At 41.4% G+C, this 14,590-nt stretch overlaps 2 protein-coding genes across 5 annotated transcripts; both read left to right on the forward strand.

Moving 5' to 3' along the window:
• The first annotated feature begins 310 nt into the window (after window positions 1-310).
• On the forward strand, window positions 311-6,226 carry yod1 (YOD1 deubiquitinase). Of its 3 annotated transcripts, none has more exons than XM_080779906.1 (3): window positions 311-381; window positions 2,443-2,655; window positions 2,936-6,226. In XM_080779906.1, exons 2-3 carry the CDS (start codon window positions 2,448-2,450, stop codon window positions 3,631-3,633), a joined length of 906 nt encoding a protein of 301 aa, XP_080636032.1. In that variant the 5' UTR covers window positions 311-381; window positions 2,443-2,447; the 3' UTR covers window positions 3,634-6,226. The 3 variants fall into 3 exon arrangements, with proteins under 3 accessions (XP_080636032.1, XP_080636033.1, XP_080636031.1); XM_080779907.1 differs by having other exon boundaries at window positions 380-487; XM_080779905.1 differs by lacking the exon at window positions 311-381 and having other exon boundaries at window positions 2,442-2,655.
• Window positions 6,227-7,577: 1,351 nt separating this feature from the next.
• Window positions 7,578-12,851, forward strand: LOC308322232 (specifically androgen-regulated gene protein). 2 transcript variants are annotated; one of them, XM_080773425.1, is made up of 4 exons: window positions 7,578-7,680; window positions 10,214-10,371; window positions 10,990-11,185; window positions 11,287-12,851. In XM_080773425.1, the coding sequence occupies exons 2-4, from the start codon at window positions 10,264-10,266 to the stop codon at window positions 12,513-12,515; spliced, it is 1,533 nt and encodes a 510-aa protein (XP_080629551.1). In that variant the 5' UTR covers window positions 7,578-7,680; window positions 10,214-10,263; the 3' UTR covers window positions 12,516-12,851. The 2 variants fall into 2 exon arrangements, with proteins under 2 accessions (XP_080629551.1, XP_080629552.1); XM_080773426.1 differs by having other exon boundaries at window positions 7,585-7,676; window positions 10,203-10,371.
• The last annotated feature ends 1,739 nt before the right edge of the window (window positions 12,852-14,590 follow it).

Genomic DNA, 14,590 nt, shown 5'->3' on the forward strand with positions numbered 1-14,590 from the left:
TCCCAATATCATGATGTCACTCGACCATGTCATTCTACAGGAAAGTCACTAAAACCAATAAATCAATAATTAAAATCTGGCAGTTCCATTTCCATTTCATTTGTTATTTAATTTGTCTGCACTCACTTGATCCTTTTGGTGTTCCATTTCATCCTGTTGGTGAGGTTAGGCTTAGCTTTCAATGATCATGGTTTGGAGCACATGAGGAACAAACATTTACTCTAGCCCTCAACCCCTTCTATATCTATTCTTCTTTTTTGTATTTAAACGTCGCATCCGTACGTGACTACGTCACATAAAAACGTTATTACGCTTTGTGACGCTGTACATCACAGCCTGTCAGTGGCTGTTTATTGTTTGAGGCTGGGCTGCAGTTAACAGGTAATCAAATACTTACTTTAATTAACTTGACACAATAGTTAGTTTAAGCACGAATAGAATATTGCCGAAATAAAGCTAAAATTCTCAACAAAGAACTCCTGAACGGGTGAGTCGACTGGCTAACTAACTTTAGCTGCTGGCTAGGAAGCTAACGTTTAAGGATGGTTTATACTTGTCTGTGCGCCGGTGTCGCGCGCCGAAAATAGAAGATCTACAAAGTGACAACGCGTCGCACTGTGACACACTGTGAGCTTGTAGATCTCCTATTTATGGCGCACGACACGGCGCGCAAACAAATTATAAGTGTCTGTTGTGGCTAGGAAGGCTAACCGGCTTCTCTGCCGGAATGTTGTGCCATTCCACTTCACATTTTAACCGAGTGTGGTTATAGTTCAGGTGATTTGGTTAAGGATAACTTGGGGCCAACTAACAGTTGGAGGGTAGCATGTGTAGCATGAGTCTGAGATGGCTATTGGATGGATAGCCGACTGGCTAGCAAACGGCAAGCTCGTTCATGTTAACTGACAGAACAAAGAAATGGTCCCTGTCAGGTCTTTTTCCACTTACTGCTGCTGTGATCAGCGGTTTAATTGTTTTGCTTGCCACTCAAATGTGAGCTTAACACGTTGTAGTGCTTTTTCTCGTTTTATAGCAGTTTTTTGTATTGCCTTGCCCTGTACTTTCCTTGGACTGTACCCATTCTTCTGTTAATACAATTTTCAATCAATCAATGGACCAGTCCAGGGTCCATCCATAACAACGAAAAGCTCACATTTGAGCCTGTCTTCTTAAAGAAGATGCATACATAAGGACTCCAAAATGGAAACAAGCCATAGTGCTTTCTTGGGTTTAATTTAATTCCTCTTAGCAAAGAGGCAAACTGTGCTTTTTCCCCTGCAAAGTGCAAACTGCTAATAAAGTATTCAAACAAACCAGCATGGGATATTCAGTATTACTTAGGCCCCCCACCCAAACTTTTACTCTGTTGCTCTAGTCTAACGTCCATTTTTGGTCAAGTGTACAGCCCTGCGTACTGTACTTTCTTTTCCTGTATCTGTCGTCCTGTGTTTCTCATTGACTGCTGTACTGTCATTGATAAATGAATTGCTCCTGTAGTATATTAGCCTAAATGTCTATCTAATCGATCTAAACAGGCTAACTATAGCTGGTGTTTTTGGCGAGATTGGTTGCTGGTACTACAATTGGACAACACAAGAAATGGAACATACCACATCATCAGCCTTATGTCAGTTATACCAATGGTTGGGCTGTGCAATTGAACTCTGTCTGTCCCTTGGAGCCTTGCTACCACATTGGGAGCACTTGCAAGTGTATTATGTAATATGGTACTGGATTATGCAACTCTGGGAATAAGTCTGTAAATTATGAGAAAATCAGATGTGCTTCAGTGGGTTTATTATTATAACTGTTTCGTGTTGTTGAACTTCATTTCATTAATGTCAGAACATTCCTAAGGTTATTCTCACAAATCTGAAACCTGAAAATCAGGGACAAATACCATGTCCACAAAGTGTCCACAAGGTGCCTAAAGTCACAGTCACCTCTGGATGAGCACACATGCTCTCTGCATCTTTGCCAGGTCAAATGCATGGGGTGGAGAACTGGAGATGATCATTTCACCCGTTAGTCTGCCTGTCTCTCCAGGGCTATTCTAACAAACCACATGGCTGATGTGATTAGTGATTAGCACTATGGTAGGGGAAGGAAGTACCAAATGCCCTTTGTCTCCACCATGCCGAAGGCATGGGGAGAGAGTATGTTTTGCACTCCGTCCGTCCGTCCGTCCGTCCGTCCCCGACATATGTATAACACATTTTCTCATACATTTTGCCAAACATCACATACTCCTAACCTCCTGGTAGAGACCTGTGCCCAGAAGGACACTTTTTCTAGTTTCACACACACACACACACTTATATTTAATTTTATAAATTGAAGTCAATGAAGCACCCGGCCTGGTGGAGGTACAACATGCACTCCACTGAGTGCAACTCTCTAACGTTTGAATATATTTTAAAGCACTTTCAATATCCTTTACAGGCAGGATGTTGCGGCTTCGTTGTAAGACCAAAAACGGGAGCCACATAATGCAGGGCCTGAGCCATCAGTCCTGCGTTCAAGAGCTGAAGAGAAAGGTGGAGGAGCTCACTGGCATCCCCTGTGATGTGCAGAAAATCATGGTCGGTTACCCTCCTTCCAGCCTTGACCTCAGAAACGGAGACGCCCACCTCAAGGACTATCCCATCAAATCAGGTACATCTCTACTCTAGTCCTGCTCAAATTATTCTGTTGGGAGGGACTGGTTCAATTCACCTTTAGGCATTTCACTTAAAAAATGCTTATATTCAGAGCATCTAACAATAAGTAAGTTAAGTAAAAAATAGAATAAAATGTTAAATTCAGCCCCATTGAATGTTATAAAACACGTCCAATATGAAGTTGATTTCCCCCTTTTTATTTTCTTAAATCACAAGTAACCATACAAGAATTGAGCTTGGTCACTCAAGGCATGAATCACCTTTTTGGTTTACAGGAGACACACTCATCGTTGAGGAAGAAAAGAACAAACCAAAGCCTCAGGACAGTTCTACTGTGACCAAGGCACCACGATTAGAAGCTTTACCGATACTGGCGCGCCGTGTTGTTCCTGCTGACAACTCTTGCCTCTTCACCAGTGTCAACTATGTGGTGGAGGGTGGCGTCTACGACCCAGCATGTGCGTCCGAGATGCGAGGTCTCATCGCCCAGATTGTCTCCAGTGACCCGGCAGCATACTCTGAGGCGGTGCTCGGGAAGACCAACGAGGAGTACTGCTCCTGGATACAACGCGATGACACGTGGGGCGGTGCCATTGAGGTGTCTATCCTGTCCAAGTTCTACCGTTGCGAGATCTGTGTGGTAGACACACAGACAGTGCGAGTGGACCGCTTTGGGGAGGACGCTGGCTACCACAAGCGCGTGCTGCTCATCTATGATGGTATCCATTACGACCCACTACAGAAAGAGACGCCTGGTTCAGATGTCCCATCCCAGACGATCTTCACCACTGTGGACGACGTGATCCTGGCCCAGGCCCTGGAGTTGGCGGACGAGGCACGGCGTAAGCGTCAGTTCACGGATGTCAACCGTTTTGCACTGCGCTGCATGGTATGCCAGACAGGCCTTGTGGGACAGAAAGAGGCACGGGAGCATGCCAAGGAAACAGGCCACACCAACTTTGGAGAGGTGTGAGCTTGCTTTTAATTGCCTCTTGTCTTCCCTCCCTCACAACTGCAACCACCACTGAAGACCACAAGCCTCCCATGTATGGCTACTGAGTTCACGCTCGGTTGGTCTGTCTGTCTGTCTGTCTGCTCGTGTGATCCTCTACCTCACATCCAGCGACTTCTAGGGAGAATCTGTGGACAGTCTGGACACCATGAGCTAACCTGTCCAGTATTATTCCCAAGGGCAACAGTTCTCAACGTAATGAAAGCTGCTACTGCCCCAGCCTCGTTACACTATAATTTCAGACTGTTTGTCCAGACCTGTCCGGTTTTGACCGGTTTTCAGACCAGAAAATGTTATTTTAAACTAGTTGGAATACTAGATGGATGAGATTTTACCACATCACTTCAGAGTGTCCAGATATATTGTGAAAACTGCTAAATTGAGTGTAACATTTTAGTCATTTATTTGTGCGTTTGGAATCGGTACACTTTCACTTTGTATGTGGCAAATCTGAATTCTGTATTCCAAGTAGATCCATTGAAAAGCGTTTTCTTTGCTACTACTAGTTTGATTTAGGTCTGTTGTTGTCTTAATCTCAACTCGCCATGGGTGAGTAGCTGAGTACTACATTTTGTCCTGTTTTACCAAAAGCAATTTGCTTTTGGTGAAGAGCACGATTGGGCTACTTAAAATTTATTTTATTTTGTTGGCATTTACATTGTGGTTTGATATTTAGGCTAGTATTTCTTAAATAATCTGCAAGCTGCTAATTATTTAAGATTTTGTTATTTTTTATGGTATCATGGCACTCCAAGAACATTAGCCTACTTATAAGTCAAGAAAAACTTTACAAGAATAATGGTGCTTTACTCACAACATTTACATTGTTAGGTTAAAGTTTTCACAGGTGTGATTTTAAAGTGTGAGAGTGAGAGATTGTCTCATCGTGCTACAATCTTGTTTTTATTCTGTTTTTATATTACTTCAATTAAAGTCAATTATAATATAGATAGTTTGTGCAAAAAAGAAAAGGTTCGCTGCCAATACAGATTAAAAAGAACATTATCTCATAACGAAAGATTATTGCATCAAAACAAGAACAGCAATCACATTAGAAATCTCAATATGGAAAGGTTCACACTAGCCCTCACTTTTGTGCATACTGCATATTAACACAATTTAACACTATTGCATGTGTGCACTCGCATATACACACTCAAACACTTGGACACAGCATGTATTGTATACACACATTCTCCCACAGAAAATGTGTGTCCACCCACACACTGCTCCGCATCTGATCTCTGTTCTCAGTCATTTCTCATTTTTACAGGAACATTTTCTCATGGGATAATTTGGAGTAAAATATTTTGTTGGCAGGTGTGTACTGTATGCATTTGTCATACTGACTTGACACAATAACTTTGTTTTCTTTTTGCTGTGTAGAAATGGAATAGAATGAGTGGAAGCTGTCATTGTTTTTTCCAGCCAAGTACTAACTCCAAAAGTGTTGCTAAGAGAACTTTGATCAAAGGGTAAAGCCCTAGCCTATTCAAGCAATGCATTGTGAGCTTGTAGATCTGCTATTTTAAGGTGTAGTTTAAATTATGTTGATTTATAATGTGCTAAAAATACAAAAATGCCACTGTGTTCTGCACAATGATTCCCATGATGTTCTCATGTATTCACTGAATTCAGGTGTCATCTCTTTGCTTAGTTCTTTTTGATATACAATGTCTCTAGGAAATGAGCATGCACTTATTCAATTATGTCAGACTTGAGCTCAAAGATGCCTGGTGACAGGAAACCATGGGGATCAGTGTGCAATTTGTATAAGCCAATACTGTCCTTGCTTCCCATTTAAACCGTATATTCTTTATTGCATGTCAAATAGGACATAGCAGCCCTGTGAGCGCACAACACATTACGTGTTGTGAGCTTGTATGTGTGCTATTTTGTTTTGCAGAATGTTGGCATATTTTCATGAATTTTAGCCTGTTTATGCTGAATGTTCACCAATCATGACATGATGCCCAGAATAGGGACAGTAGGGTGCACGTGGTTAAACGCAGGACAGGCACTCGTCACAGGATGATTTGGACCGACTTCTTTGACCCAGATTGATCTGTCTTATACAAATAAAGAGAGGGTGTTTAACTGTTACTCATTGGGATGTTTTGGTACTTGGTTTTCAATTTGGAAAATCTATAGAACTTTTGTATTTAGTTTAAGTTTGATAGTGAAGGAAGGAGGTGATCGGAGCCTTCCAAGGTCACGGAAAAAGTGAGGAACTGAGGAAATTAAATGTCACTTTCTTTGCCATGTTTATTTTATTTTTAACTGATGAGCCTATATTAAAGTGAAACTATATGGCTTTATTGTATTACAGTATGTATTGCCCTCTGTATTCGCTGGGACAGTGGCTTCTTAAGCCTATTGTGGTATATACAGAATTGAATATGGGACGGCTGGCATGGCTCCTGTGGGTGGTGTGACTGTCACATTTTTTCCCACATTCTCATGACTTTCAAGGACACTTAACAATGAATGTTGCACACAAAGCACTACACTTACTACAGGATAACTGGATTTACTTGATTCCCTCCCCCCCATGTGTCACAATAAAAAAAATGTAATTAAAGGTTTCGTCTTTGTGCAGGTTTGTTTCACAGTAATATTTGTTTTACAGTTTTGTCTCATTTGTGGTTTACCCCACCCACCCTCTTTAGCTGTTTATACCAGTCTCAAAGTGGGCTCTGGTGGTTAGGGCAGTGATACTCAACCTCAGGCCCGCGGGCCACATCAGGCCCGCGGGACCATTATGACTGGCCCACCAATGAAAATCTAAAAAAAAGAAATCTGGAAAATGAAATAAAAATAAATAAATCTGAATGAAGTTATCTTTAATTACATTATTATAAGTAATACTATTAGAGTTGTACTATTACTCGAACGAAAATAAAAGATGCAAATGAAAGACATATACTGTGTATCCCTATTCCCTGACATAATTTTATAGCTAAACGGACAGAATTCTATTTTTTTTTTAATGATGAAACCCAGCTGCCATTAATAGTTGGAAATGGAAATGGAAATTGCGGAAATGGTGGAAATGGAAATTATGGAAATTGAAGAAATTGCGGAAATGGTAATTGCGGAAATTGCTCTTCACTTATAGCTATCTATTTTCAGGTAGATTGTTTTATTTTACTCAGTCAGCCATATCACTACTCATTTTTTTTCATGAAAAAGGTCATAGCTGGGTAATCTATGTAATCTAAGTATCATTAATGTCGTAATTTTATCTACTGGCCCCTGGCCCCTTGCCATTTTTGTAATGTGGCCCACAGGTAAATCTATTTGAGTATCCCTGGGTTAGGGGATCACCAGTTAAAGGAGTGGTAGTTATAGGAAACAAATGGACCCTTATGAGTCTTTAACCAAATCGATTTGTTTCAATTTGCACAGTTATGGGGATCACTCTTTACATTAAAACGTTAGAATCACTGGTTAAATTATAGTATAGGCCTACTAATTTTGAATATCAATCAAATATCTGTCCAGTTATCCCCAATATTCAAATGTAAGTATCCAATGCAATGCTCTGTAGGATTAAACATCAGTATGTTATTTTAAGAATGGCATCCTATGATCCTAGGAATAATTTAGCTCACGGTTGGAGGACTACCTTCAACGTTTTAAGAATGACCTTTGCAGGTGAGCCAGCCCATAGGCCAGAGGGACGGTCTGTCGGTCAGCATTGCCATTGGCAAATTGGTTGTCAGGCAACTGCTGATTTGAGCCTGATCATGAGTTTTCCCTAGTGGCGAGAATGCTTTGGTGCTCACCTTTCCTGTTGCCTCCCTGCGAAGCGGCTATCCAATCGTTGGAAAGCCAACCGTCCGGGCTATGGGATGTACACTCTTTCTCTTCGCAGATGGGACCGAGGCTAATGTACACTCAACCGCAGACAGTGCCGACAGTTGCTTTAAATGCAGACTGGAGCCCTATGGGTTTGAATGGGATCATAGAAACGGACCATTAGGCTACTTACTATTTCACAGGTATGTACTCTAACAATGTGATAAAATTAAGATGTGATTAGTTCATGTTATAAGTTATAAATGAAATGTAGAAGTAAAAGTTTTTGGGAAGCCATAAAAGTAGACTTATAGGCCTATTACTTAGATTATCAACTGACTAGCATTGTATTTTATGTAGCCTATATACGTTTATCTCAAGTATACTGGCAGGAGGAAGACATCATTCACGAACATGAATGACAATATGAACTAATTATGGATGAACGGTGAACTAAAGCTTTTAATCCTGATTCCTAAAATAAACCTTATGACAAGCGCACCTTGCCTACATCCAACCTGTCTTATGTTCAGTAAAGACTGCACTAACACAAACAACAGCATAGGCCTATAATACACAAATAATATTTGATAGTAAAAATAATAATAAATAAACAATAATATATTGAAGACAACTGAGAGAACTGACAAATATGCTGCAGTGTCCTCCTTCATGACATTTCATTTCTCTCTCTCTCACACACACACACACACACACACACACACACACACACACACACACAGTGGATGATCATGCCAGCCTTGGAAAATACTAGCTATAGTGATCAGGGCCTCAAAAAGGTTGCTCACCCCTACTATAGTCCAACAACTATATTAAATACTTATTTGTAATTTTTGTTTCTAATTATTTTGTAGAACAGATGTTTCAGTTCCACTTCCACCATAAACAGTTAATGAACAACTAGCCTACATTTTGTGATGTCTGATGTGTTATACTGGAAGCGGTCACTATAGGTCATAAAAACATAGCATAACAATAGATAATATAGATCAACAACATACAGGCTAGACTAGACAGTTACATTATAAGACTCCTGTCTCACGTCTATCAAACAACCAATATGTTTTGTAACTTCATGTGTAGGAGTCGGACCAGGACCACCATACATTAGACCTTCTCAACATGTTGCAGTCTGCTCTTCTATTTGCATGAGATCAGTGCAGATTGTCTCAGGTTATAGAGAACAGTAAACCTTATCATGAACTTTATACTATTCAAATTCACAACTTAAATCATTCTCATGCATGAGGGATGGCTGTCGGCGTTTACATATTTGCCCGCCTGGAGATATAGTGTCACTGGCTTTTACTACAGTGTGTGTGTGTGTGTGTGTGTGTGTGTGTGTGTGTGTGTGTACTGACCAAGCAAGCAAGCATCAACAATGAACAAGAGTGCTATTGTGTCTGCCCTGACCTACTTCAGAACCCCTCTCAGGTGTTGTCTCCTTTCCAAACGTGCAACTCTTTTCACGGGGGGCCCAGACAGGGATTTCTTTATACCGTAGTATTCCCAACTCTTATTTCTGCATTTCCAGAAACGACTGGCCCATCCCTCCAGGGCTCTGAGCTCATAAAGACTCTTGCATTTGTTTGCACGTTCTCTTCATCATAAAGTAATTGTAAACCCAATAAAGTACACAGCAAGTGTACAGAGCTTGTTCTCACGGTTAAATCGTCATTTTGGATTTTGTGTAGGCGGTTCTATTGTTGGCATTATGCACGTGTTGTGTTGTTATCTGAAGCACCACACAGTACTGTGAGTGCATGCATTTACTTGTATTTATTAACTTCATGGCCATGGGTCCTATAGAATAGATGCAAGACAGCGATTATCAACCTGTGGGCCGGGGCCGTGAGGATATTGCCTTGTGTTTTCATTGGGATACCGATAAATAGGAACTTTAAACTACTTTTCCATTTATCCAAGGCAGAACACAATTAATTGATCATTGAAATAAACATGCTCTGAACAGATTTTCAAGTGCCCTTGATCCAGAAAAGGTTGAGAACCACTGATGTAAGGCACCAAAGGTTTCAACTGTTACAGTAAGACAGCGGGGTTTCACTGGATATCATATAGCCCTAGGTAGATCTTTTGTGCGGTCCGCCTCCAACACATGTGGAAATTGATCCCATGGAAGGAGCTTAGGAGTGGCATGAGGCTCAGTAATCTGAGAGTCACATGTAGTAAGAGGGACCAGTTACTGTAGATATCTCTGTGAAACACACTGGGTAGCCAGTCTTCTGCACTCTGCAGTAGGCTATAATCCTCAATGTTAAATCACGAGTTCATTTGGTTTTGGTTCCATTTGTATCAAGGGTGCAAAAGTTCATTTAACTAATTGATTTAATTTATTATAAAACAATATATAACTTTTAATAGCAGAAAACTGAAACAGAAAATAGCATATCTACAAGCTCAACTTTTTGCGATACGATACTTGAGCTTGTAGATTGGCATTTCTTTTTCTGAGATAGAATAGCTTAAGTCAGATCAGATCAGTCAAATCAGGTCAATTAAATCTTTCATGTTTATATAAACATAAAAAAGGCATCCCCCAAAACGTGCTTCTCAAATGTAAGATCAATCAAAAAAAGTAATCGATAGAATAATCGCGAAAAAAAGTATATAATAGATAGTTGTAGCTCCAATTTGTACATTCTCACAGTATAGAGATTTACAGTGTCTCCTTTTTTAACCCTCGACAGAAGAGCGTCAGAAGACTTGTTCCACTCACCGTGGCTCTGATAGACGGGCACCTTTCCTAACATGCCCAAAAGCGACACATGGCCAGGTGGCACTGGCTTGGAGATGATGACGACTGGCATGGACAGTGCGGGCAGCTGTGACAGTGTTGTCAGTGCAAATTCAGGATTCGTAAGTAGCTCTAAAATCCCCACACATCCAATAGAAAACAACAGCAGATTTCAAGAAAAACTGTCATTTGTGAATAATTCTGTCATAGGTGAACACATTATCACATATCGTTGTTGGCAGAAACCTTGTATCTCCATCTTTCAACATTTTCTTTTGGTAAATTATTGCCCTACATACAAGAGTGTCACACAAAAGTAGCAAGGGAAAAAAGCCCATCTACAAGTTCGCAACGAGAGTATAGAGGGTTTAAGTGGTAACAGTGTGTTCAATGTTCTCAGTGTGCCGAGTGTTTTTGCCAGGTGTTTGAAAAGTGCCTGGACTACATTTTCTAGTAGCGACGGTAGTGGACACTTTTTCATGATTGGCTGCCTTGTCTCTAGGCTGCCTGTAAGCCAATTGGAGACTTTGCCCCATAAAACCCATAGTCTGACTGAACGGCATAAAACCCATACTCTGTTAGTGTTAGTGTTCCATGTTGTCCATTGACCTGGCAGGTACAAAGGAACACACTGTGAATCATTTTGTAATACTATGTGGTGCTTTTTGAAGATGCCACATATGACATTTTTTGGAATGAAACAAATGTTTATTGCATGCAATATGGAAAATGTGTTGCAGAGTGATGATAGCCTGGACCATCTGTCTGCCGAAGAGAAGGCATGCCTCATGTTTTTGGAGGAGACCATAGAGTCTTTGGATACTGAGGAGGATAGCGGAATGTCCAATGATGAACCTGACCAACTGCCTGCCCATGGCAACCTGGCCACCAAAATGGCTAACCTCTCAGCCTCAATGGAGAACAGCAAGCTCAACAGTGAGTTCAAATTTAGCTTATGACACCAAGGATGGCGGTCCATTCGACCAGGTATACTGTATATAGTGTAACACAAACTATGTGTGTGTCTGTGTTTTCAGGTCCATCAAAACATCACGATAGTGAATATACTATGGAAACTTCTAAACACCACATCCCCAAGCAGAGTTACCTGGTTCCAACACCTATTGTAGTAGCTAACAGCTCTCAGTGTTTCATACCGAAGCCTAAGCCAAGCCTCCCTCCAGACAAAAAGAACATCCACACAAGGCCACAGGCTGCTGCTTCAAACGACAAACATGGCCCTCAGCACGACCACACACGACCACGACAACACAATGCAACCTGTGTACCGACAGAAGTCAACGTTGTGGTGATACCACCTCCCACCAAACCCAAGGAACATGAAGGTCGGATTCCCGGAGGTCCGTCACCAAGAGGACCTCTTTCCTATGAGGCACTTGTTCATCTACGGAGGAGCGCCTCTGAGAAGAAGTCAGCCTTATGTCCCACTCTAGACCATACTATAGAGTTGGATAAACCTATCTTAAGGGTTGCCAGGTATCCAAACCATGGTGACCTCCACAGAAGCCCTTCAGGGGCTGCACAAGAGTCCCTGAGGCCAAAAAACAGACCTCCAGCTGTGGCCCCCAAACCCAAAAGGATTCCTGCCCATGTAGTCATTAAGACACAAACTGAAACAGCCGTCCCAAACCCAGACTCTTCACATAATGGTGAACACAATCAAAATCGCCAGAAGGTGAGACTAGAGGCCTTGCAGAAGCTTGGGCTCCCGCAAGTCAGAGAATCACAAAATGAGGACATCACCCCACGGTCCCCATCCAAAACCCCCTCTTGGGACCTAAATTCTTATAGGTTTATCAGAGATCCAATCTATGCTAACCCATCGAGAAGCCCTTCTTTTTCTTACTCTCAAACACCCACAGAGCCCAGGGCCAGGCCGGTGCAGAGCAGTGCCAGTTTCCACCACGACTCCAGGGTGGAGTGGCCACGTTCTGTGTCCCCTTCGCGCCCCATCCGGCCCAGTGGAGGAAGGGTGCCCACTCGGGAGCGCTCAGGCGCAGGAAACCAGGCACCCTTTCACCCAAACCCACAACTACATTTGGCTACCATGGGTAGCCAGCAAAGTAGTGAGTATTGTCCTAAAAGAGTCCTTGACGAGGCACCAGAGCTGGCAAAAACTGCCATGGTTCCCCAGACTGTGCCCCTCAAGCCCTCAACACCACAGGGGTACAGTGTGAAGATGGTGTCAGGCATGGGGGCTGACCGCAGAGAAGCACTGAGAAAACTGGGGCTGCTCAAAGAATGAAACACTCTTAAGAATGGTATGTTTGACCTGCATTGTGTTTGTACAGAGGAGTTCCATCAGATTAAAGATGATGAAAGCATTCCTTGAGATGTTAGCACTTGGCACTCTGTAAAGGAGACTAATTTCAAGGTGTCTGGTGTTCGTCTTTATGATTAGCACAACACAATCATTGGTTGTTCAGGAGGAACATGCCTATGAACCAGGCTCGGATCCAGGATGAAATGACTGAGGGGGGGGCAGTTGAAAATGGTGAGGGGCAGAGGGGGCACATCTCATTTTTATATTGTAAAACAATAATCTACATAAAACATAAACTGAGGGGGCAGAATTTGCAACTGCCCATTGTGTTGAGCCTGCTATGAACATATGAAAAGAACAGAGTACCGGTATATATAAACTGCTGCCAGTCAACATAGCTATCAAAGCTCTCTCTCTTTCTGAGAAAATCTCAAGGTATTTGAACAAGTGTTCAAAACACATTTAAAGGCACTCTTACTGTACTGTAGGTAGTCCATAGCCCGTACCTGTGAGAAATAAGAAGAAAACACTACACATGACACACACTGACATTCTATTGTATTAATAATGAACATGCTCTGTGATTCATTGTATATATTCATGTATATCCAGGAAAAAAAACTAACCCCAAAATCAACTTTGGACTGTACGCTCTTGGCTATTTTATGATTGACAGATGTGCGACATGTATTGTAGAGTCCATAACATACAGCGCTTTATCTGTGGTGTCATGCTTTAAATGGACAGTTAATTGTTGTTGTTGTTTGGGGACTTGAGATTAGTGAATAATATTCCAAAGCTGAAATAGAATGTTCTAAAATCAAAATCAATTTCTACAGTTCCCTAGTAATTATTTTGTATAATTCAGATTTTGAGTCTGTAAGCTACTTTATACTCTGGGCCCCATTTTGCACAGCGTCATTCCTTATGACTAATCTTATTAGGCATTTCATTATTTTGAACAACACTTCTACAGTGACGAATTGTGAGCTTGTAGACCGGCAATTCTAAAAAAGAAAAAAATATCCTAATTAGTCATACTCATAACAAGGCTCTGTCCCAATCCGTTTAGTTTAGTCTATTTGTGTCATTTGCCTAATATCACAAATTCTGCATATTTGCAATGTTTTATAACAATGCAATAATTTATCAAGACTGGTGCAATAATAGATCAATTCGCAGTTTAAATGGGTACATACAGTAGACATGTGACAATGTCTGTCTTTATTGTCTTAACACTGAAGATGTTCACCTACAGTAGGAATGTAAAATGCAATGATGTGATAATTTTTATAGTATTTGTGACATTCCATAAATATCAGGAAAAAAGGTTTATAAGTTGTCAATTGCTCATTTGTCACGTACTAGTTCTATGCTTAGAAAATGTGCTCATGTTCCGTGTCCAAACATAGTAAAGACGCTTTGACTTTTTGCAATTAACATGAGCTCCTGAGTGGGTTGCTTTCGCAGACTGGATATTCTAAGCTTATTGCCTAATTAAATCGCTCACTAGACAATTAAATAATTAGTCTGGAACAAAGCTGACAAGGTCCTAACTCGGACAAACATTTATTCCTGCAACCCTGGACACCGGCTTTACCCCTTCCTCTTCCCTTCATACACGCCCACTTCACTTAGAAAATTACTATGAGGCATAGGCCTACTACTCATCTTACACGGCTGCTCGGCCCACCAGCAAGTCTACTCAGCTATCCTCTGTATAATCCGATCATCTTCAGCCTCACCTCCTTGTGAACCTGTCCAACTACTGGTACTTAGTAGTAACTAATTTCTTTCCATTGAATACTTTGGGTTAGCCGACGTAACCTCAGAACTCTGCAGTCAGCCTGTGCAGCTGAGAACTGCATTAGCTACAGATAGGCTACTATGCATACAATGGGCACTAATGACTGTATTAGGCGTCGCTTGTGGTTTCTCACTGAAGTAATGTACCTGTACAATGATAGCACATATCCATGTCTGGGCAGAGCGGCGTGCAAATGGAGGGTGTCACATTTTGAAACCGACACTTGGCCAAGTAATATTGGACAATGGAT

This window comes from Protomyctophum bolini, assembly GCF_963924005.1.
Source record: "Protomyctophum bolini genome assembly, chromosome: 2".
NCBI classification, from domain to species: domain Eukaryota; kingdom Metazoa; phylum Chordata; class Actinopteri; order Myctophiformes; family Myctophidae; genus Protomyctophum; species Protomyctophum bolini.